This window comes from Clavelina lepadiformis, chromosome 1, assembly GCF_947623445.1.
Source record: "Clavelina lepadiformis chromosome 1, kaClaLepa1.1, whole genome shotgun sequence".
In the NCBI taxonomy this organism is placed as follows: Eukaryota; Metazoa; Chordata; class Ascidiacea; order Aplousobranchia; family Clavelinidae; genus Clavelina; species Clavelina lepadiformis.
In genome coordinates this window covers 22,809,573-22,833,448 of record NC_135240.1, presented here as the reverse complement: position 1 = coordinate 22,833,448, position 23,876 = coordinate 22,809,573, and the positions used below count along the sequence as shown (strand labels likewise).

General features: G+C 36.7%; 4 protein-coding genes across 8 annotated transcripts; 2 read left to right on the top strand and 2 right to left on the bottom strand.

The window, feature by feature from the left end:
- Positions 1-3,872: 3,872 nt before the first annotated feature.
- Positions 3,873-5,239, bottom strand: LOC143465799 (uncharacterized). 3 transcript variants are annotated; one of them, XM_076964292.1, is made up of 6 exons: positions 5,100-5,186; positions 4,949-4,989; positions 4,671-4,797; positions 4,246-4,351; positions 4,101-4,165; positions 3,873-4,004 (listed from the first exon to the last, which is right to left on the bottom strand). In XM_076964292.1, the coding sequence occupies exons 3-6, from the start codon at positions 4,773-4,775 to the stop codon at positions 3,909-3,911; spliced, it is 372 nt and encodes a 123-aa protein (XP_076820407.1). In that variant the 5' UTR covers positions 4,776-4,797; positions 4,949-4,989; positions 5,100-5,186; the 3' UTR covers positions 3,873-3,908. The 3 variants fall into 3 exon arrangements, with proteins under 3 accessions (XP_076820407.1, XP_076820389.1, XP_076820398.1); XM_076964274.1 differs by lacking the exon at positions 4,949-4,989 and having other exon boundaries at positions 5,100-5,239; XM_076964283.1 differs by lacking the exons at positions 4,949-4,989; positions 5,100-5,186 and having other exon boundaries at positions 4,671-4,942.
- On the bottom strand, positions 5,100-9,948 carry LOC143465788 (uncharacterized). Of its 2 annotated transcripts, none has more exons than XM_076964266.1 (8): positions 9,145-9,947; positions 8,907-9,050; positions 8,138-8,215; positions 7,042-7,756; positions 6,472-6,686; positions 6,173-6,312; positions 5,586-5,787; positions 5,100-5,188 (listed from the first exon to the last, which is right to left on the bottom strand). In XM_076964266.1, exons 1-8 carry the CDS (start codon positions 9,350-9,352, stop codon positions 5,181-5,183), a joined length of 1,710 nt encoding a protein of 569 aa, XP_076820381.1. In that variant the 5' UTR covers positions 9,353-9,947; the 3' UTR covers positions 5,100-5,180. The 2 variants fall into 2 exon arrangements, with proteins under 2 accessions (XP_076820381.1, XP_076820376.1); XM_076964261.1 differs by lacking the exon at positions 5,100-5,188 and adding an exon at positions 5,324-5,512 and having other exon boundaries at positions 9,145-9,948.
- A 3,601-nt stretch (positions 9,949-13,549) lies between these two features.
- On the top strand, positions 13,550-21,628 carry LOC143473206 (beta-1,4-galactosyltransferase 1-like). Of its 2 annotated transcripts, XM_076970090.1 has the most exons (6): positions 13,556-13,991; positions 15,350-15,512; positions 15,713-15,933; positions 19,061-19,200; positions 20,789-20,877; positions 20,958-21,628. In XM_076970090.1, the coding sequence occupies exons 1-6, from the start codon at positions 13,727-13,729 to the stop codon at positions 21,139-21,141; spliced, it is 1,062 nt and encodes a 353-aa protein (XP_076826205.1). In that variant the 5' UTR covers positions 13,556-13,726; the 3' UTR covers positions 21,142-21,628. The 2 variants fall into 2 exon arrangements, with proteins under 2 accessions (XP_076826206.1, XP_076826205.1); XM_076970091.1 differs by lacking the exons at positions 20,789-20,877; positions 20,958-21,628 and adding an exon at positions 19,574-19,766 and having other exon boundaries at positions 13,550-13,991.
- A 52-nt stretch (positions 21,629-21,680) lies between these two features.
- On the top strand, positions 21,681-22,805 carry LOC143449551 (uncharacterized). Its single transcript, XM_076949807.1, has one exon. The coding sequence runs from the start codon at positions 21,681-21,683 to the stop codon at positions 22,803-22,805; it is 1,125 nt and encodes a 374-aa protein (XP_076805922.1).
- Positions 22,806-23,876: the final 1,071 nt, after the last annotated feature.

Sequence of the window (23,876 nt, the reverse complement as noted above, 5' to 3'; positions counted from 1 at the left end):
AATAATTATTATACCTCAGATTTTGGCCGTGAGCAAGATGAGCTACATACGCATTTTAGATGCACCACAACTGTGGCAAAAAATTTTTTACGCCAGAAGCTTAAATTGTGGCTCAGAGACGAGGCTATAATCTCGTTCTGCCGTCTCGAATTTCTAACGCACAACTTTCGTTTTGCTTTAAATTTCGCATCATACATAGGCTGAAAATGCGGTAGTGCACTAAAAGTTTCTCTTTTAGCCTACCTGGGCAATAGTGTACTGAAAACAAACTTTCTGACATTAAGGTAGTATAAGCATAATTGGATCTAGGCTAGTGCTGAAGTACATACACAGCAACCGCTAAATACATCGTGTATCAGCCCCAGCAGCTATACTCAAAATGTGACATCATTTGGTTGTGCACTTCTGCATTAGACCCACATAATCTTATCGTTTAGCATAAGGTTGTAGCCCATTCCACCAAGGGTGGCCTAGCTTACATCTATTTGTGAAAAGGCAGTAAGTACGCCCGTCTGACAGTACCATACAGCCATAACATATCTGCAAAAACTAAAGGACGCTCCTATACAAAATTAACATTTTTTTAACTTCATGCAGTGACTTTTAACAGGTTGGTGATGACCAGTGGTCTTTCAACAAAATCTTAACGCAAACACTATGATATTGTAATTGTCTAATGATGTGGCAGGCTAACGTTACGTTATGACAAAAGAAGTAGAACAGCTCATAGTCTAATACGAAAGCCTTTCTGCTTTTTAGGTCCTGCTGCTGGCTGTTCGGGTCCCGCGCACACTGAACACACAAACGGTATACCTACAGACAAGCTAACCAGGGCGTTACCTAAAGCAGAACAGAGTAGGCTGCAGACCTATGTAGCCTAGGCCCGACAGAAAGTTTCTCATCTTCAACAGTATTGAGAAAAGACATGAGATATTCTCAACAGATTTGAGTTTTAGGAAACAATTTGAGCTCGGTGGCTTGTCGCCTACTAACGCCCACGGTTTCTTTTCTCCTAACGTTTACCACAGATGGCGACATTGAACACCGAAAGAGCACACTATAGTTGGTTTGGGGAAATCGTTATTTGTTGAGAAAGTGTGGGCCAATATAAACTACTTTGGTGTTACTTTTTACTCCAAAAACATATTAGGCTACCCTGTGAGCTTACTGTGCATATAGTCTGATAATAATAACTAATCTAACATTACTGTTATTTAAAACGTAACTTCTATTACAACGTTGTTTATTCGGTGATCAGCCGTTGTGGAAGAAATTAAGCTTTGTAAGCGAATTTTTAACTTTTTCACAATTTTATGTTATAAACTATGAATTTATAAACCACTTATTCAAAACAAAACTTATCCACTTTAAAAAATACAAGGATTTAACATTCAACTAAGCTTACTTAAAGCATAAAACTTATTTTAAATAAATACAAGATGAAACGTTGCCAACGTTGTCCTGAGCAACAAGATGAAACGATAGCCATTATTTGCATGATTAATTTTAAACCCTGTGCACTTAGCAAACTTTCCAATCTAGCTTATTTATTTTATGTTTGGTCTGTGGTACAGTAGTGATGAAGAAGCTAGCCTTGTTAAAAACAAAATATAAAATTAAATAAAAAAATCTTTCAATTTTCATGTCATTAACGAAAAATTCTCTGTTCACAATCCTATTACTATCTTTACTCTGCTTCAGCACGAAGTGTTAATACAGCAACACAATTACTATTTCAGCATAGTCTCTTTTCCCGCATTGTCTTGTCCTTATCATGAGTTTTAACTTAGACTTTATGCTGAATGCCAAAGTCTTTTGAGGTACTTTAATTGCAGATGATTTCTGGTTTTCTGCTTAATCCTTCGAATACCTTTTGGCTTTTGAGTTTGACAAGCTGCAGCAATAAACAGCGGTAGCTGGAAAACCGCAGATATGATGTCTGGAGAGGAGATTCGTCCATAGATTAGCAATAGGGGAAGTGATCCATTTATGACCTGCAAGCCAGGCTTCTAATTCAGAAGCCTGGGTCGGGATTACAGAGGTCATGGGTTCTGTAGATTGAAGCCTGGCTCGAGATTACAGAGGTCATGGGTTCTGTAGATTGAAGCTACAGAGGTCATGGGTTCTGTAGATTGAAGCCTGGCTCGAGATTACAGAGGTCATGGCTCGTATAAAATGAAGCCTGGGTCGGGATTACAGAGGTCATGGGTTCTGTAGTTGAAGCCTGGGTCGGGATTACAGAAGTCGTGGGTTCTGTAGATTGAAGCTACAGAAGTCATGGGTTCTGTAGATTGAAGCCTGGGTCGGGATTACAGAAGTCGTGGGTTCTGTAGATTGAAGCCTGGGTCGGGATTACAGAGGTCATGGCTCGTATAAAATGAAGCCTGGCTCGAGATTACAGAGGTCATGGGTTCTGTAGATTGAAGCCTGGCTCGAGATTACAGAGGTCATGGCTCGTATAAAATGAAGCCTGGGTCGGGATTACAGAGGTCATGGGTTCTGTAGATTGAAGCTACAGAGGTCATGGGTTCTGTAGATTGAAGCCTGGCTCGAGATTACAGAGGTCATGGCTCGTATAAAATGAAGCCTGGGTCGGGATTACAGAGGTCATGGGTTCTGTAGTTGAAGCCTGGGTCGGGATTACAGAAGTCGTGGGTTCTGTAGATTGAAGCTACAGAAGTCATGGGTTCTGTAGATTGAGGCCTGGGTCGGGATTACAGAAGTCGTGGGTTCTGTAGATTGAAGCCTGGGTCGGGATTACAGAGGTCATGGCTCGTATAAAATGAAGCCTGGCTCGAGATTACAGAGGTCATGGGTTCTGTAGATTGAAGCCTGGCTCGAGATTACAGAGGTCATGGCTCGTATAAAATGAAGCCTGGGTCGGGATTACAGAGGTCATGGGTTCTGAAGATTGAAGCCTGGGTCGGGATTACAGAAGTCATGGCTCGTATAAAATGAAGCCTGGGACGACATTACAGAAGTCATGGCCGGTATAAATTGAAGCCTGAGTATAGATTGGAAGGGTCATGCCTCGTATGAATCGAAGCCTGGGTCGAGATTACAGAGTTCATGGGTTCTGTAGATTGAAGCCTGGTTCGAGATTGGAAGGGTCATGGCTCATATAAAATGAAGCCTGGGTCGACATTACAGAAGTCATGGGTTAGGCTAGGTAGCCTATGACTGGAAAGTTCACAGCTTTTTTTACTAAAGGTTTGATCGACAATAAAGAGGTCATGCCTAAAAAGGCTGGTTTGAAATGAAATAGATCATGTTTTTTAATTAAATCCTGTATCACTAAGTTTGCGTTGTGCAGTAAATTATCATACATTACCTATATTACGGAAATTAAGCCCCACAAATTACACACGAAGTTAAATTGAATGCCACAGGAATGTTGAGTTATGCAAAACCACAAATACATTATGCAAGTACATGATAAAATTATTGTTGAACTGCTTATTTGTGGTGTTTCTGATAAAATGCCTGCTACCAATTACTTTTTTTCTCCTCACATGTTGATTACCCTATTGTCTTTTGTTGTACTTTACAGGTATATAGTGATTTGCTTAGCTATTGAAGAACATAAAAATGGAGTGGTTTGACCATACATTATTACTGCATGTTAGGATTTTTGATGCAGACCATTTCACGTTGCTCCTAGGATTGTGAAATCATTCACGTGACCCACGTTCAATTGGGAAGTCTCCTGACTGCATGAGTTAAAGAAAACACATTTACAGATGAATGTATTTGTAGTGAGGAAATTGTTTAAAAGTACTTTCTTCAACACCTTCCTTTCCGCTGATATGCTTTAATTCAATAAATCATTTACAGTGAACGCTTGCCTGACTTATAATTGTACCACAAACAGATTAAGAACTGGAAAGAATTTTATTACAGTACATGAATTAAATTGTGCAATGTTTGCATAAGAACTGTTCTTTTTCTGCCGGTTCAGGAGAGCAGGATTCGTGTATCCAGCGGCAGCATTGATCACATGCATACTGAAAGAGAAATAGGCAAAGCAGTTTGATATTGCTGTAATAGAAGCCTTAATGTTATGACATTACATTGAACAACTTCAGGCGAAAACTATTTACCCATGCAGTGCTCCTTGATGTTGTTTTCGAACAATGAACACAAAATTCGTCAAGGTTCTCTTCGTCTAAAAACAAAACATGAAGTGAAATAATATTATTTTTCATTGAATTAATGGGACCCCAAATAAATTAAGCATGGACTTACCACAATGTCTAAGCAGCATATTTCCAATTGCAATGCGTATTGCATTACAATCTGTGGAAGCCTCTCTAAATTCTTGAAATTCATTTTTCATGTATTGCTGGGCAGCCTACATAAACATAACGTAGAAGTAGCTTTCAGTGGATAGGCATTTTCAAGTTTACAATATTTTGTCACATATAATCCAGAAAAATGTATAATCTCCCACATATGTCCACAGTCTAAATGTTCTATGAATTGTAAAGTGCACATTAGCACTCAACTAGTAAAAGTCAAGCTCTTCTTCTACAATTATTATGCAATTGTGGTCTTACATACATATTGAACAACAAATATTATAGCTATAAGGCAAACTACCATGTGGCTGCATCGTTAGGGCGTAACAAGATATGAGTTAGGGGGTTAATCTTGTATGATTGAACACTTACCATGAGAGAGAGGGGCCCACAACTGTGGGAATCTTTTTGTACATTGTGGCTGTACATCACCACTTTTGCGTCTTCGTAAGATGAATTTGGTTGATGCAATTTCATGTTATGAAATTTCTGGAAGAATCTATTTACAATTGAAATATATCAGTACAGTATAAATACTTGTAAAGTACCGAACCCGAATTTTAAGCTCATGCGAGCCCAAGTGATAGGTGTGATAATATTACAAACATTGAAATTTGTTTGTGAAAGCACAAAGGTCCTTATTGACTCACTGTTGGGTACATTAAAATCCCATATGTCCACGGTATACCACCTGTGTATTTGTTAATAGTAATAAAACTTTTTTGTCAATCATTGGACAAATTTCATGTACCATTCCATGACAGATTACAAGCCAATGTTTTAATCACAGCTTCAGCTTACGTTAAATTAGTTGTAATGGTTGGAGCGATGGTCTTTTCCCTCCCAAGTGGATCATAAATAAACACTTCAGCGTTAGTAACATCAATTGCCTTCAAATAATGTAACGGTTAGGCAGATAGCTAGTGTTACAAATAATCTCAATACATTGAATTTGAAACCCATCCAAGGAGAGATTTTGTCAAACTTCAAATCAACTTTCCATGGATTATTTGTTGGACCTGAATTGAGTAATATCAACTATCACCCAGTAACAAACGAACTATATACCTTACAAAAAGAATTGATAATATTAGTTAAAAGTTAATCACTAAAGAAACCCCGTCCGAGTATTTCTTTACAATAACTTAACCAAACTTCTTCCGGATTTATATCTTCAACATAACATCTATGTTCATCCCTTTTCAGATCATCAACTAAACCCAAACAAATCAAAAACAGCTAAAAAACCATGTAAACAGAATGGATTCACTTCTAGCAATCTCATACTGGGTATTTGACATGTGTTCTTCCAGTTGCCATCTCCAACTAATATTTTTGGTGAAGTACCACATTTATAGCACACAAAGTCATAGGAATACTCTTGGAGTGCACAAAAATGATAAACCGCATTTCTAAATTTAGAAATAGGTAGTTTGTCCTCCAGTCCATAAAACAGAGTTTTCAAGTTTCTTTCAATGCAAACATGATTCTACAAATCAAAAAAACACTTTTATAAATTATAAACTTCCAGCAACAAATTTCTTCCAACATTAGGTAAGACTGAAATTATTAATAGTAAATTAAGACTTATCAATGACTTCATTTCACTTGAATGAAACATTCAGAAAAAATTGATTAAACTTAAATTGCCTTTTAAATTGACGAAGTTAGGTATTAAATTATATAATTGTTATAATCCTGTAATAAAAGAACAACATGGTAAATTTTGACTAATGAACATCTGCAAAGGACCATTAAAAAGCCGGTAACTGCTATATTACGTAAACTTGGCATAATGGCAATTAAAACAAAGCCAAATTATGTGAATTCTATTGTAACTATACAAAATAATGCTAAAATATCATAATGCTAACTTCAATTCCTCTAATTAAGTATGAACATAGCTTGACTGTCAGCAAGAAGGTGTTGTCAAAATTGTGAAAGCCACTTTGATAATTTGGGAATCGAATTAATCCTTGACAGGACATACACTTCTTTGTCACCAACGTAATATCTACAAATTTTAAATTTTATTTTTACAAATTTTATTTACACATAACACTTGTGTCAACAAGTCAACCAAATTGAAAGGAAATGACATTACAAAAAAAATAACAAAAAGCTAAGCAAAACCATATTACAGCATGCTGTTTCTCTAAAAAAAAGCTCGTACCGTGCCATAGCCTTCCCATTCCATACACGGTAACCTTTTTTGATTTTTCAGTAAATGCAACACCCTTGCAAATGGGACAGTTTTTTTCACTGGGCATTAGGAGCTTTGGTGGAGCAGCATCATCAAGGATATAGTGAGGTAAATTTGTTGGTATGCGTTTTTCTTCCAGAAAGTAAGCCATCATGGCTTCATCAAAAGGTAACAGAGTATTGCGTCTTTGGAAAGCAAAACAAAGTATTACAAGTATATAAGAAACACTGAACAGTACCATGTTGCTCGACAAGGGACTTGATCAAAGTTACCATTTGCAGATTTGATTTGTATTCACACAAACATGTAACTATATTACCCATATTCTAATTTATCCAAATCTTTTTCAATTTGTCACATCCCTCGAAAGTATATACTCATGAAAATGTTGATCCAGTAATTATTAAGCATCATATTAAGGTTTTATAAAAGAAAAAAGAGAAAACAAAGACAGGATAAAATAATATAAAAAAAAAATAACAAGTGAAATTAAAGTAATATTAAAAATAGCTTTTGATCTTCAAGCAGCATTCATAATACCTCACTGGCTCACTTGCCTCCAACCATTCCCGTTGATACTGACACATATACCATTTTGCTATGTTTTGGTGAACACAGAACACATTATCACCTTTTGCTATCGGGCACTGACAAAAAAACTGGCTTTTATCATAATCAAATGTTACTCTCACTCTGCACAGTGGTGAAAAGTAACTTTCTTCTTCACATAACACTGAGAAATATTTCATTCTACCGCTATAGCCTAGTGATTCAAAATCCACATAAACCAGTAAAGGGACATGTGCCTGTAAGCTGGCTTCCTGAAGCTGCAGGCATTTCTGACAGGAATTATCCGATATTGAATTCAATCTTCTCAACTCATTCAGATAAAATTGTTGTAAAAAGACTGTTTCAGCAATCTGGGAATATTGAACTGCCAATAAATGTTGACATTCATAGCCCGGATTCATGATTGATAAATGTTTTATGAGATACATACACTCTTCATTAGTGCAAACAGATGCGCTCTGCAAAACATTCTTCTTAACATGTATTGGAGCCAAAGGTCCCTTGCTAGATATTGCAACCATAAATATTCCATTAACAGCATCAATTGTCACACATGGCAGCATACTTTGAAGAACATCATGTTTCTTTTCCCCATGTCTACGTAAGGCTATCGTGCTTGAAAAACATTGGCTGCAAATTTTACACATAAAACCTTTTCTGTGAACTTCCTGGTTACAAATTCTATCTGTAAAAAGACACCAGGCTCATTAATATTTAAGTCTTTGTACAGAAAAAATATAACGTCTTTTCAATTGTGTATAAATTTTGTGCAGTGTTTGGTGAAATGAATTTTCTCTGTCTCTCTATACACTTGTGTGAGAATTTAATTCATGTTATAACATACTGTATTTGAGGATGTTGATAATTTCAGTATGCATGCATTCTGCATAATTTACTGGCTTTGCAGTGTTTCACAACTAATGCTAAATATTTATCAGATGACGTTGAACAGAAAATAGCTACCCACCCTTGCCCCAGCTATTACTATAATCTATCTATTCAGCAGTTACAAAACTGAAAAGTTATGTTTATACTACAACATAATTAGCCAAAAACATTTATGTACCTGTTGATGTAGATGGCAGTTGTTTGTTGTTTGTTGTTTGATGGCAGTCGCTGGACGACTTTATTGATCCACATTCCCCTGGTATAAAAATAGCTCTTACAGCAGGCATGCACAACTCAAAACAGTACACGGGCCGTTTTAGGGGAAAAAAGTTTCGCGGGCCGCGTGCTAACATTGTTGTAACTAACGTGTAGCCTACTTTATATAATGTGACCGATTAACCGTCGAATAAGAGATATTATTGAGAAGATGGTTACTGTCAAGAGACGTTTGCCTCTCGCACTACAGTATGTAGTTGTTTTTAACGCTTATCGGCGGTAAAGCATCGGATTCGTTGATTATGTAACTGGAACCGTGGAGAAAATGCCTGAATGAGCGAAATCACGGAATATCTCGTGGGCCGCACGAAAAGGTTTCGCGGGCCGCATGCGGCCCGCGGGCCGTATGTTGTGCATGCCTGTCTTACAGCATGACCACATAAAAACTATCAGTACTGACCAGGCAGCTATATATACTGCACAAGGTATAAGTGCAGTAAAATAGGAAAATATCAGCATTGGTTATATTGACATTTTAGAATCATTTCCAGAGTCCGAGTTACAGTACATCCATTAAAACTGAGCAGTATTTGGTAGACCAGATAATGAAGTTTAAAAATGACTAAATGCAAAAAGCTATCAGGCCATAATTAGTATTCATAAATCTTCATAAACAAAAATATGTTTATACAAAGACTAGATACTAAGTGAGTGCAAAGCAATTAACTTACCATTTTTTGTAACGAGGTGGTGTTTTAGAGGTGTACTCCGACCAAAGACATGAGTACAAAAAGGGCAGTGAAAATGACTCCGTCGAGCCTCAGTTTCACTTTTTCTGTCTAGGCATTCTTGCTTGCGGCAAGGAAGAGAAAAACCTTAACAAATACAAACATATAATTTTATAATCTAACAATGCCCAACTTAACATTATCAACACAATTTGAAATTTAGTAATACTTGAACACTTACCCTTTCTACCTTTTACTTCAAATTCCACCGCGAATTTGAAATGCTTTTTTAGAAAATGATTCGAAATGTTCTCATTGGAAGAATGAAAATTTTCATATATTTCTAGATTGCATAAAAAACAATTTTTTCCATGTGAGCTTTCAATTTTTTCAAAAATCTCTTCTTTCTTGCCCCAAAACACTGAAGAGAAATTCTCTTTTAACTCCATCTATTTAAAATCGGATTGTTTAATAGTTTTGAATTTTATGATAAATATTTGTTTATTTATGTACTGGTATGTACTGGTAGACTACTATACTTTACTTTACCAGTATGTACTGGTAGACTACTATAAGCTACAACCTATAATATTCCTTTTTACGATTGCTTAATAATAAATTTAACCTGATACAGGCCTAGCCTAACTTTCAATGCAGTCAAAACACATGACTTAAAATAATTCAATAGGCCTACACACTGACACAGTAATTTCTTTAACATTAATCAGCTTCCGCATTCTGCTAGCCTAGTTCTAAAAAAAAGCAAAAGAGCTCGACTGGGCTAACCTTCCTGCCTTCTGATTCAACCTATTTACCCTTTTCTGATATCGACCCAGGCTTCAATCTACAGAACCCATGACCTCTGTAATCTCGACCCAGGCTTCAATCTACAGAGCCCATGACCTCTGTAATCCCGACCCAGGCTTCAATCTACAGAACCCATGACCTCTGTAATCCCGACCCAGGCTTCAATCTACAGAACCCACGACTTCTGTAATCCCGACCCAGGCTTCAATCTACAGAACCCATGACTTCTGTAATCCCGACCCAGGCTTCAATCTACAGAACCCACGACTTCTGTAATCCCGACCCAGGCTTCATTTTATACGAGCCATGACCTCTGTAATCCCGACCCAGGCTTCAATCTACAGAACCCACGACTTCTGTAATCCCGACCCAGGCTTCAATCTACAGAACCCATGACTTCTGTAGCTTCAATCTACAGAACCCACGACTTCTGTAATCCCGACCCAGGCTTCAACTACAGAACCCATGACCTCTGTAATCCCGACCCAGGCTTCATTTTATACGAGCCATGACCTCTGTAATCTCGACCCAGGCTTCAATCTACAGAACCCATGACCTCTGTAACTTCAATCTACAGAACCCATGACCTCTGTAATCTCGAGCCAGGCTTCAATCTACAGAACCCATGACCTCTGTAATCTCGAGCCAGGCTTCTGAATTAGAAGCCTGGCTTGCAGGTCATAAATGGATCACTTCCCCGCCTCTAGATTAGATCGTTCATCATGTCTCAGTCTTGATTTTCTTATGATTTTTACTTACGGGAAGTCCCATGTGTAATATAAAACCAGAACAGACCACATGCTACTGGCGATGGGAAACGGCTAGAAAATTGTCAAACTTCAAAAATTATTTTGCAGTCTTTGCTGAAAATGTCAAAACTGACTTTCACTTCTAAATATTTCATCTGTAATGGTGTTTACAAGGTAATCTATTCGGTGATTTACCTTAAGTACTTTCCTCTCAACGCCAGTAAAATCCAAAATTCGGAAAAAGAATCTTAACTTAAAATTTTATACACTTTCTTCAAATTTATTCTATATTATTGCGCAAAGTTTCAAAATCATTGGAAAACTTTAGAACTGTCGACATTTTTAACGTGTTAATATTACCCTACAGGCCTATCCCGTGGGTGGTGGAATTATGCTGATGTTCCGATGTACAAAGACCTATATCCAGAGGTAGGCAGTAGACACTTTGAAAGTACCGTCAGTAACCGTACCGGTACTTGGCAAAAAGTACCGACGGTTCCGGTATTTGGTGGTATTTTTAAAAATGAATTTGGTAAGTTGTCTGTATTAGGTACCGGTACTTTTTGTGCAAAAGATGCTGCTGCAAGCCTGCAAATGCAATGGTTGCCGCTATTATGCCCCAAGTAAAGGTTACTCCAGGTCAAAACATATGTGACGAAAATCGTTTGCAATTTACTTGACATTTCTAGATCAAAAAAGATCAACAAATGCTAAATACAGTATTAAGGATTAATTAACATGTATTTTTAAAAACATATTTGTTAAAATTTTGAAATAATCACATGAAAAGTACTGAGTACTAGGACCGACTGAAATTTATTGAAAAAAATAGTTCGGTACAGAGATTCAGTACTTTTTTTCAAAAATACTGGCGGTAACGGTATCGGTACTGAGAAAGTTCCGCGGTACAGTAATTCGGTACTATAGTACAGCGGTACTGCCCACCTATGCCGTTATCGACGTTCCTCCCAGTATTTGTCGGTTTCAATTGTGATTGTTTCACCATACATCATTGCATAATTTTTTACATGAAATCAAAGATTTTGGATCTCCTTTTTGGCAGCGCAAAGGGTCAAAGAATGGCGAGAGGGTCGGTATGGGCTAGTTTAATTTTCTGACGCTGTTAAGATAAAAACTTTTTTTGATAAAACTAAGTTTTAATGAAAAAAATTTCAATTTTGATTTTATGAAATTAATGCTTGAATCATGTTAGCACTCGAAGAAACCATAGGTCTACAATCCAAAGATTTGCCGTTTTTCGTGTCGTTGTTCTTCCCAGAAAAATTGATAAATTACAATAAAACCGGGAGCTGTGAAATTCTTGCGCAAAAATATACTAAAACAGAATTAACCAAAATTGTAATAATCAGAACAGAACTTTGGAAACAGAAAAATTTTAACTGAAGTTGTAAAACAACATTTTCGAAAACGAAATTATCTAATTTTGTCGCCTACAATAAATCATCATAAATTAGTGTTTTCCAATTTGGTCAACTTCATTCTGGTTATTTCGGTATTGTCTAATTCAGTTTTAGTTATTTCCTGTTTTGAGTGCGCTGTTGACAGCGATCACAAGTAGCCTATGTTATATGCGTAGACTTTTTAGTGTATAATATAATCTATAGGCAACGCAAGCGAAGGTTTTAGGAATAAAACCCGTTCTTTAATTGGGACTTTTTAAATAAAATTTTCTGTAACTATGATTAAATAACTTACATTATACTTTGCTTCGTAAAACTTTTCTCAAGGAAATGTTTGATAACGGCAAAATAACCGATAATGGTAATTATCGGTAATTTACGATTAAATCGGCGTGATTCTAATTCAAACAAAAATCTAATCAAAGTTAAAAAAAGCTTTGAGTGATAGTTGTTTACATGCATTTTAATAAAATATTTGTCGGTACCAGTGAAGTTGCTTCGAGTTAGTGAAAGCCTTGAAATAAACAAAATCAAGTTAGCTCTATTGCCATTGAACCTGTTTTAGAGGCCGCAAGATTCGATGGCTCATAGCAATATTACTAAAAGAGCTACAGAGCTCAGTTTGTTTCTTAAAAATTACTATGCTCCACGTTGGTCAATAAATTGCCAGGTCATTCTTCAGTACATACGCTTTGTTTGATTATAATTTTTTACAAGCATTTGCCCAACTTAAGATATCTAGCCAATTTTGGCAATTATAAGTTTTTTATGAGGTTTGTAAAAAAGGCGTCAAAGATAGCAATGACGAGACGTTAAGTCTATAGACAGCGACAGAGTTACGATCACGCTTCTTTCACTGGGATTGAAGAAAGAACGTTTAGGAATCTATTTCAAAAGCAAAACATTTCAACCAAAGCTATTTCTGTCAATTAAATAAATCGAAACACTAGTAAGCTAATAGCAAGCGAGTTATAAAGCTTTTAGAAAACGTGAGGTATTCCCAATTCTTTAAAATATTTCGTATGGAACGTATTTCAATTCTTTAAAATACACGCATAACAATCACACCTATGGTTTTCACCTATAACAGTAAAATCGTGTATGGTCACGTATACATTTAAAAATACATATAACAAATATAGGTATAAGGAAGGTATTTGTACTGTTTTTTGTCAATACGATGTGATTGTTATGCCATTAGGTTTATTTTTAAAACTAGTTTCCACATTGCACTCTTTTGGATTACTCAACAAGTCAGCAAATTTTAACTAAGTAGAACGACTTTTCAGCATACCAGCCAAACTGTAGGCGAAGCTACCAAAGTGCTTTCAGTCACCAAAATGTATGTCAAGACATTAAAGCATCGTCTGAATTTGGAGAGATTATATTGCCAGACTATAGCCTTGTATAACCTACAAAACATGTTCATGACTGAAAACATGACTAAAAAGCCCATCAATTGTAAAACGTTTAACAATCTTTCACTGTATTCATGCATAGTACATGAATTTCATTGTATTACATAGCAAGAAATATTTGAACAGTAATACGTCCTTCGGGCGCCCAGAAAATAAATAATAATCCAAGAATGCAGTGAAGCAGTGAAGTAGTGATCGAATTGTAAAATTTGTCTACGTCAGCGTGACTTTAACGAAGGAGTTTCAGATATACATTAAACGCTGTAAACGCTTTAGAAGCGTAGGCCTGTGCTTTTGAATTGATTTAGTCAATTTGAATTTTTGCACTTTTATGAGAAACTGAATATAGAAAGAAAAACCTAGGACGCGTTTTTTATCGAAAACAATGTGTAGTTGCTGTATTGTTGTTAGCGACTTTCTATCTCGGGATGAATTTTGTCACCATAGAGATATATGTAAAGAAGAATTTATCTTTCAAAAAAAGCATCAAATACAATGTTACAAATGACAAGACTCAGACGTTTTCTGACCAAGTGGAATCAGAGAGTTATGCTGATAGAAATATCCATGATGTGGATTTAAATTCGACTTCCATTTCCTTCGAACATACAACGTCCGCTTCGAGGACAGCTGATATTCCATGTCCAGATGAATCACCTTTGTTAAAAGGTCCAGTTGGAGTCAATTTTGAAGGTAATTTGTACAACAGCTATAGCCTATAACCTATATATCTACCGGTGTATATAACTTATAACCAATTTCAAAAGTTATAAATTAAAGACTTGTATCGTAACTGAAAAGCTTCGCGTAACTTGCCAGTGGTAGTATTTTTTCAGGACTGATAAATTATTACTATTTCTGTAAATACAGCTACTCAGTAAAACGTTTATACTTTCGACCGCTTTATTGAACGTTTCATTCAATGATTGTCAGCACCGCACTGTCTTCATGTATTATGTAATGGAAAGCGTAGGCTGGAATAGGGTTACTTTCTTCATTGTTTCTATATAACGTATTATTGATGGAGATGTGTGTTCAAAGAAATTCGATACCTATACTACTAAAACCCAACACAATAGAGCTATTCTATGGGCAACATCCTTAATGGAACATATGGTTTAACGGTTTACTGGTTGGCTTTATCTCCAAACCGAAATTATTCTTCTGCCCACAATGTTGATCTACGCATGACTTCTCTCGTTTCTATTATATTTACTTTGGTTACCCGGTAAACTTACGGTTTAACCACACAAATCAATGTCCGTGTAAATCAAATCAAACAAATCTTTGATATTTTGTCGGTGTATATTGGTCATGCACGACCCCTCGGGAGTTTTCTCCAGCAAATAAATAATATGAGTTTCGTAATCGGCTGGTATTATCCAGTTAATAAGTTCTTTAGTCGACCAACCTATTTAAAAGTTAAATCGTCCATAAATAAAATTGCCTTAATATAAAATTTCTCAGCATTTTAATAAAAACAAACTGACCGAATTAGTCATTTTTAAAATTGCCATAATTTTGTCATATTAGCAGCTAAAATCAATTACTTATTAACTGCCAAGTATTTGGTGCAACCATGCTTTATATAAAATTTGGGTTTTTCAAAACGCATTTCCTTTTTATAAACAATAGTTTTTTGATTTCATATTACTTTTTAAACGTTTGCTTAAAATTAAATGATATTTAATATTTTCTATTTAATATAAATTTATATAATTTTGTGTAAAACACGAGCGTATATATATATGTTTTTTAAATTGTGACTGTCACAACAAGCGGCAAGTGATTTAACAATTAGATATTCATTTGAACTCCAAATAAGTAACCCGAGAAAAATTTTGGTCTAGATCATTATCCTAAAGATGTATAGTTATGCTAGGAAGAGTATCGAAACATTAAAACGTCCGAATCATTTAAAACATTTAATTAGCGCCATTATGAGTGTTCACATGTAAAACTTGCATGAAGTAATTCCTCTATACAATAATGATGAACACCAGTAGTGATATTTTCACAAAATGCATCTTTACTGTCACTGCATGCAACAGGTGCAGAAAAAAACGATTCCAATTGGCCACCCACGTTTGAAGAAATTGCCGCTGCATATCCAACGCTAGAAAATGGTGGATATTACCCTGGGCCCAGCAATTGTCGCACAGAGAACACTCTTGCCATTATAATTCCTTTTAGGGATAGAGAGGAACATTTAAGGTGGTTTTGATTATTTATTGTTAATATATAGATTGTTATAAGTGCGGTTTGACATAACTAAAAGAAACGTCTAAGATTTCACTGGTCCAAGATTTTTGTCAGACCATAATGAAGATTGACAGGTTAATTCTTTTTGGTATTGTAACTTTTTTCTGAGACCGGCCTTACTTGAACGTTTAGTTTACCTTCATCTAACATAGGTTTTTCCTCTATTACATCCACGGTATTCTTCAACGACAACAGGCACGTTACCGTATATTTGTGGTGGAGCAAGACGATGATCAAATATTTAACAAGGGACAACTCATGAATACTGGTTTTATTTATGCCCATAACGACACAACATTGCATCCCAAATGCTTTTTCTTTCACGATGTTGACACAGTAAGCGAAGATGATCGAACGTTGTACAGATGTAGAGGTAAGACACATTTTGATTTATCTATGCATTTACATGGTGGAGTGCCCTGGGGCCCAGCATTGGTGGGGGCCCTTTCTTTAAAAAATTGTAATATAAGTGCAAATAGGTACCAAGTTTAGCTTTATGGACTTCAACACCTTTTTGTATGTCTATAGTTAGCATGCAGTGGCATATTTAGGGTTGAGGGGAACCAAAAAACTTTTAGAATTTGGTTTTAAAATTCTCGAACTTGTCTACTTTGCCCAAAATGCAGAAAGCGCAAATATTTACCCCTCAAATACCCTGCAAAAGGCCTTAAACGAACTGTATTTTCATATCTATTTGGACAATAGCCTAAAGCAGTTAGATTATACGGTTCACTTTTGAGACGACGGCATGTCCAACTTGTAAGACCGTACACATCGATTATGTAAATTACATTAGGCTATAATTAATTAATTAATTATGAAATAACATATAATGTTGAAACACTGTCAACCTGCCTATTAATCTTACACGTTTTTCTGTGTTAGTTGTAACTAATATGTACTAGCAAACAAAGAAATACAATGAACGAAAGATTGCAAACGTAAAAAGGCCTATGGCTTAAAAGCGTTAGGTTTGTGATGGGGTATGGCCTAATGCCCCTTCACTAAATATGCTATAGTGTTAGCACAAAATTGTGTCTAGGAGAGCAAAAGGCAGACTCACTGAAAATGTTTTAAGATGTTGACGTTTTTCTGAATGGCATTTTCACGCCGATCTGCTGAAAGAGATTTGCCCAAAATACATTTAGAAAATAACTATAGCCTACGTTTCAATAGTAAGCAGCTCCAGCATTAGTGACATCAACGAAATTTTAATGCTTTCTTGACCAAAGTAATATATCTTGGCATAATTCAAAGTTATTTAATCAACGGAGCTTGTAATCGGTAGAGACCGTAGCCGTACTCACTTCCACTAGCCACTTACTTTAACGTACTGAGTATGTACACGTACTCACTTCACAATGAGTTTTGTACGTACTGTATTTCCTTTCAGCAGCTGTTTTAGACTACACTACATGAATAGTCTTATTTTACTTTTACAACTCGATCAAACAGATAACAACTCTGTATCAGCAACTGCAATGCTCCATTTGCGTTGTCTAAAGTAAGCTCATTAGTAAACTTTAAGTGGAAAGTAAGTAAGCTGCTGAATAACCAGAACGACAAGCAACTTGTCGTGTTTCAAGATAAGCCAATTGTGTTCTTGACTTTGGTCATAATTTTATAAAAATTCACAGTATGGCAGGGGTTATTTTAGCAATATAACCGATGACAGTGATGAGATGTCGCAAAGGAAAGAAAAATGAACAAAAAGACGTGGAAACGCCTATAGTCTCCACAAATTGAGTTCATTATAGGGGGATATGCGCCAATTATGGAGAGAGATTTGTGACTGAGAAATGGGCTTGAGCCCAGCTCATTTATATTTTGAGCCCAGCCCATTTCAATGCTAAGGCCAGCGCACTTTAAATTCAAGGGCAGCCCATTTCCATTTATAGCTCCGTGCGTCATATGGAGTCGTACAGTCTTGATCAGTGGTTCCCAACCTTTTTTGGTGTCGGGGCCGAATTTCAAACTTCAGATTACGTATGGAGCCGCATGAAAACACTCAAGTAATTATAACGAAAATTTTAAAGCATGAAATCATGTACCAACGAATAGCAACACTAACAAGAAAAATAACACAGATCAATTTAATGTCCAACTTGGCATTGGCTTTGAGCTTTAACAACTTTGTCAAAGCGAGGCGCAATTGTGGTTTAGGATTCAGGAAGCGGTTTATGAATCACCATAAGTAGACGATGGGCCATTCACAACAGTATAAAGTAGGCCACAATGTGTAACTGTAAGATTTAAAATGAAAAATATGTAAACAATTTTGAACTAACACTATAAATTTTGAACAATTTTTGACATTTTTGAAAAGTCAAAAAATAATTGCCCTAATTAATATAAATAGATTTTTTTGTGTGTCAATGAGAGACGCAAGAAAGCTACCTTGGAGCCGCATGCGGCTCTGAGAGCCGCGGTTGGGAATCACTGGTCTTGATTATAGTAGACAAAATTTCACATTTTTGTTCATCTATTTTTTTATGCTGAATACAGAGTAGGAGAAATGTTGAACCGACGAGACACAAAAATTATTTTGCGTTTTTCTTTTGTAATTTCCGTCTTTCCTTTCGCTGGGCTACAAGTTGAAATGGGCTGGGCTCAGAATTTAGATGGGCTAGGCTATAGATTTTTGTGGGTTGGGTTTGAGCCAATCTTCAAATCACAACTGCAGTTTGTTGTAATTATTGCCCCCTCCATTAATACGTCGTCTTAGCGAGTCCTTTTTGAGTCATCGACGCGAGTAGTCGGCTTTTAATAAGTTTTAGTTTTAAAAAAATAACATTTTCCAGTCCTGTTTAAAACTATTGAAACAAAATAACCACGCAATGCAAAAAATGCTGGGTAAATACATGTCAAATTAAGGCAAAACAGTATAGTTTTGGTTATTTGTGACACAATGTACCTGGCTGAAAAATTGGTGGGGGGCTCATGAGGCCCTTCCCCTAAATCCGGCCTTGGTAAGAAGTGCAAACTGCTTTTATAAACTTCTTTTAATGAGAGAAGGTATTCAATTGAACTACAATATATATATACATGCAATGGTTCCCTACTTGCCATGGCACCAACAGACATCGCATTTTAATCTGGTATTTCCGAAAGTAGCGAAAGTAGTTGTTGGAATATGATGAGCTATAATTTTATAGAACACCATAAATTATCACGTACGGTATTATTGTATTTGAAATGTGATTAAGCGAAGAGAACCAATGGTGGAGGAGTTGTATATATTGAATTGCAATGAACCTGAAGGGATGCAGCATTTCAAACGAAATCCCGTAAATTCCTCTTCTGTCCTCAACTAATTTTTGGTTTGCTAGTACATATACAGACTTTTATAGCCTACGCTATAAAATAATCTATATCAGACAACAGTATTTGCAATATGCCATCTTTATGGATAATCTGACATTTTGGTGCGAAATTTCACGAGTACGTGCTGCTTCTTACACATGGAAAGCATTAAAATGTGTGTTTTTGTTGCCAAATAGGTGGAACTGAAGTGCTGCATTTGTCGCACCGCATTGACAAATTTAACTATCGATTTTGTTGTGGGATGACAGTGGGTGGAGTGATCGGAATGACAAACGAACAGTTTCAAAAACTTAATGGATTTTCCAACGCTTATTACGTATGTATGTTTGGCCTAAGAGCAAAATAAAAAATGAAGAAGCGTCATCACTCATCAATCGTTAATATGCATACAATACTTTCTCTTTAAGCCGAATGTTCGCCTCCAAATAGTACAGTCGTGGCCAAAAGTTTAAGACCAGAATTGATTTATAACGTTTTTTCTTATTACGTCATAATAGTACATCAGATATTGTTTCAGTTGCATCATCTTTATTCTGGGTCGAAATCTGATGTAATCATTCATTATTTAGCAAATATCAATTGAACATTAGCCAGTAAAGATTACTTTTCTGTATTATTTATCTGCCTAAAATGGGTAAATTGTGCTCTCTTTCGGAGGTTCAGCGATGTCAAATTGTTGTTCTCCACAGGAAAGGCTACACAGAACGTCAAATTGGTGAGCGGCTTGGCTCTAGTAAAACTGCTGTGCATCAGGCAATTGTGAAATTTAAGAACTCAGGAACTTATACTGATGCAAAACGCAGTGGTCGTCCCCGGGAAACAACTCCTAGAGCTGACATCTTCATGAAAACGCAAGTGGTGAAATCTCCAACATGTTCAGACTTCAGACAAAGAAATCAGGGCCAATTTGAATGAAGCCGGTATTCCAGTCAGCAGGAGGACTGTTAGCCGCCGTTTAGTTGTAGAATTTGGTCTGAAATCACAAAAACCAGCAAGAAAACCGAGGCTTACACCAGCGATGAAGAAGAGCCTCCTCCTGTTTGCATTCCAGCTCAAAGACTGGACTTCTGCCCAATGGTCTAAAGTTTTATTTTCGGACGAATCAAGTGTTCAAGAGTTTGGTGCAAGAAAAAAAATGTCAGTCGACCCACAGGAACACGATTTGATGAAAAGTATACCCGGCAAACGATGAAACATCCACCGAGTGTGATGATATTGGGAGCCATTTCGACCAAAGGTACAGCCGGACTCTTTTTTCTAAAAACAGGAACCACGATGAACGGCCAGAAATACTTGGACTTAAGAAGGAGAAGCTACAACTGCACATGATGGTGCACGAGTGCACGATTTTTATGCAAGACGTAGCCCCATGCCATCGTTCAAAGATAGTAAAAGAGTTTTTTAGGCCTAAGGAAATTACTCTTCTGCAGTGACCGGGGAACAGTCCCGATCTTAACCCTATCGAAAGCTTTTGGATTTTTTTCAAGAATAAAGTTGCTGAAAAACATCCCTCGAGTATTCTTTCCCTAATTGAAGCAATCAAATTAGTCTGGATTCGTGAAATTCCTGAAGAACTTTGCAAAAATTTAATCGAAAGTATGCCCAGACGAATCAAGGCCGTCATGAAAGCGAAAAGAGGATACACCAAATATTAAAAATTTGAGATTTTGATGCAAAATACAATATAAATGCTCATTACTTTGTCTTATAGATAGTTTAGGCAAGAAATAGGACGGAGAATTGTTTTTCTCGAAATTCGCGGTTTGGTCTTAAAATTTTGGCCACCTCTGTATATCGTATGAATTTTCACTATTTATTGCATAACAAACCCGATTAAAATCTAGGTTAATTAAGGGGTATAAGTTATAGACTAGTCGTTTTCTGATTCAATGCTTTGAAAATAGGGCTGGGGCGCTGAAGATGACGACATAAACGCAAGAATTATTTGGATAGGTCGCTTTTCGATATACAGACCTCCAGACGACTATATACGGTAAATAAATGTAGATGACCATGCTTATTGTAATTCTAAAAGATTAATGATATTCTAATTATTTTGTTGATATACTTCAGATTCAAAATGATTCGTCACGAAAACGACAAAAAAAATCCTAAAAACAATGAAAGAGGAGCATTGCTCAACAGCTGGAACAAACGACAGTCTAAGGATGGATTAAACTCTTTACAATCGACAATTACGAGCGTTGTTGAATATCCGACTCATACAAAAATATTGGTTAAACCAAAACCCAAATAACGAAAATTCTTTTGTTTGAAATTAACTTGTATTTTTTCAAGATGTTTTCGTAATATTGAAAACTTCATGTTGTGTCCAATTTCTATTTGTAGAAAAAGAGCGAACTGCTTAAACATTGTTAATGGCCCAGAACATCGTGACGAACTCGTCAAGTATTGTGCGATTGCTCATCTTCGTGTTTGCGTTTGTAGCGGTTTTATTCTCATTTATTTTGATCACATGGCTGGGCACCCTTGTTAAATATAAAAGTTGTGCGATGTTTTCTTAGGTAGGTTAGTTGGTCTATGGCTGCGACTAATTATAAATGTGACTTTTCAAAGACCATCGGTATTTTTTTATTAGCGTGACGACGCTTCACAGTATATAAGTTACTGGTGTTGCGGTTGGCCGTAAACGTGAAATTTAGCCTGGCTTCATGAACGAGAGAATTTTCGTTACATCTTTTCAAAGTTATATCAATTGCATTTTTATTTATTAAAGTGCTACTTATATCATAAATTGAATCCCAATTGTGATATAGGCCTATAATTGTGATGGAGATGTATAAGGAAGCTGAGACATCTGTGAATCTCGAAGGCGAAATGTCAGAATGGTTTAAGGTAGAAGTGGGGGTCCACCAGGGTTCAGTGCTGAGCCCATTGCTTTTCGCAATTGTTATGGTTGCTCTGACACATGATTTGGAAACAACAATGGAAGAGTTCTTGTATGCTGACGATTTAGTTCTCGTAGGAGATAGCTGGAAAGAGGTGGAGGAGAAGTTTGTTAGATGGAAAAGCGCACTGGAAAGCAAAGGTTTGAAGGTGAACATCAATAAAACCAAAGCGATGAGAATTGGTAGAAAATCGCCGAATGGAGTAGTCAGTACTGTTGATCCATGCGCAATTTGTGGGAAGAGAGTAGGGAGAAATTCCATTCAATGCAGAAAGTGCAAGTATTGGGTGCATAAGAGATGTTCAGGTATCAATGGAAGGCTGACGAATGGAATGAATTACGAATGTCGCAGATGTAAAGGTTGTATTAGTGATGAAGAAGAGGAGAAATATGTGAAATTGGGAAGTGATGAGATCGAGCTTGTTAAGGAGTTTCGTTATTTGGGGGATATGATTGGGGAAAATGACAGTACTGGCAGGGCAGTGACGGCAAGAATACGCGCTAGTTGGAAAAAGTTTAAGGAATTGTCTGGTACACTCTGTGGCAGACTACTCTCTACCAACCTGAAAGGAAGGCTGTATAAAGCATGTGTAAGAAGTGTGATGTGCTATGGAGCTGAATGCTGGGCGATGAAGAAGGCTGATATCAAGCGAATGCAGACGACAGAAATGAGGATGATTCGAATGATGTGTGGTAAGACACTAAGAGATGGGATTACCAATGATGTGATAAGAAGGTGGACATGTGTGGAAGATATTGAAGAACATCTGAGAGGACATCGTCTGAGATGGTTGGGGCACGTTGAGCGAATGAATGAGGAGAGCTTAATAAGAAGAGTACAACATAAGATGATTGAAGGAAAGGTGAAAAGGGGAAGACCAAAGAAAACATGGGAAGAGACGGTGAAGAATGATATGAAAAGGAAAGGTTTGAATATCGAGGATGCCATCGACAGAGGAAAGTGGAGGCGTCGCTGCAGACAACTGGTCGACCCTGAATTTGTTTCGGGATGAAGACCAGGCCTGAACAACAGGCGAATGGAAGATGATGATATAGGCCTATATTAAGCAAAGAACCTTTCCGTGTTACAGCTTAGATTTTGGGACCACGCCAAGCACTAAAAAGTAGTTATAATTGTGTATCTGGTTTACGAATGAAATTATTTAAGCCTGAAACCAAGCTCGTTGTTATCAATTTACAAGCTAAGGGAATAGCTGGTGCCATGACAAAAGCTTTGTGCTGATGAAGAATATTTTGCTTTAATTCTCAGTGCGATAATAAACCAGGGCAGTTTAATTAATTAGGCCGCCAGTAGTGACTAGTTCCCTGCCAGCCAAAACTGTGGTCAGTGCGAAGCGTTTTGGTGGGGTAAAATGGACGAGGCTGGTCGCCTTTGTTAACTTTGGCCTCTGGCAGAAACAAATAACGACGAGTCGGCAAATATGTTGCTGACTTTTGTGATGGAGGGACTTTAATCAGTATTTTAAAGAATTCCCTTTTATCAATATTGCTAACTTTGGCACCATAATATACCTTAGGTGCTCCACTACCAACAAGCATAATATTACACTCGGCCAAAATCACATGCCGCCGTAATTAAAAAACTAAAATAAAATTAAATTGTCCCATCTTGCCCCATTATTACCAAACTCAATTTGAGCATTAATTATGCACGTACTTTGTAAAGTTAGGAATTCTATAACCACAACTGAAGCACAGTATGCTGATAATGAAGCCATTTTCTATTGTTTGTGTGCTTAATATTCAGGAATATTTCATATTATCTGACTCTAATTTATGCCTGCCACTGAAGCATTGCGTGAAAACAATAAACAAGTAATCAATTGTAATAACTAATATATACAGCACTGGCAATATCTTGTCATATCAAAAAACGATTTGTCTCTATTTGCAGCACACGAATTGCAGGCGAATAACATTAGCTAACAATGAGGCAGAATGATAGGCTACTTTTTGCGCAAAAGTCACACACAAAATTGCCATGTCCAGGATAAGCAGAGCAGTTTTCAAGACACCACTTTTTGCACAAAGAACACTGGATCCAGTCTTCTTTCGGTGGATGT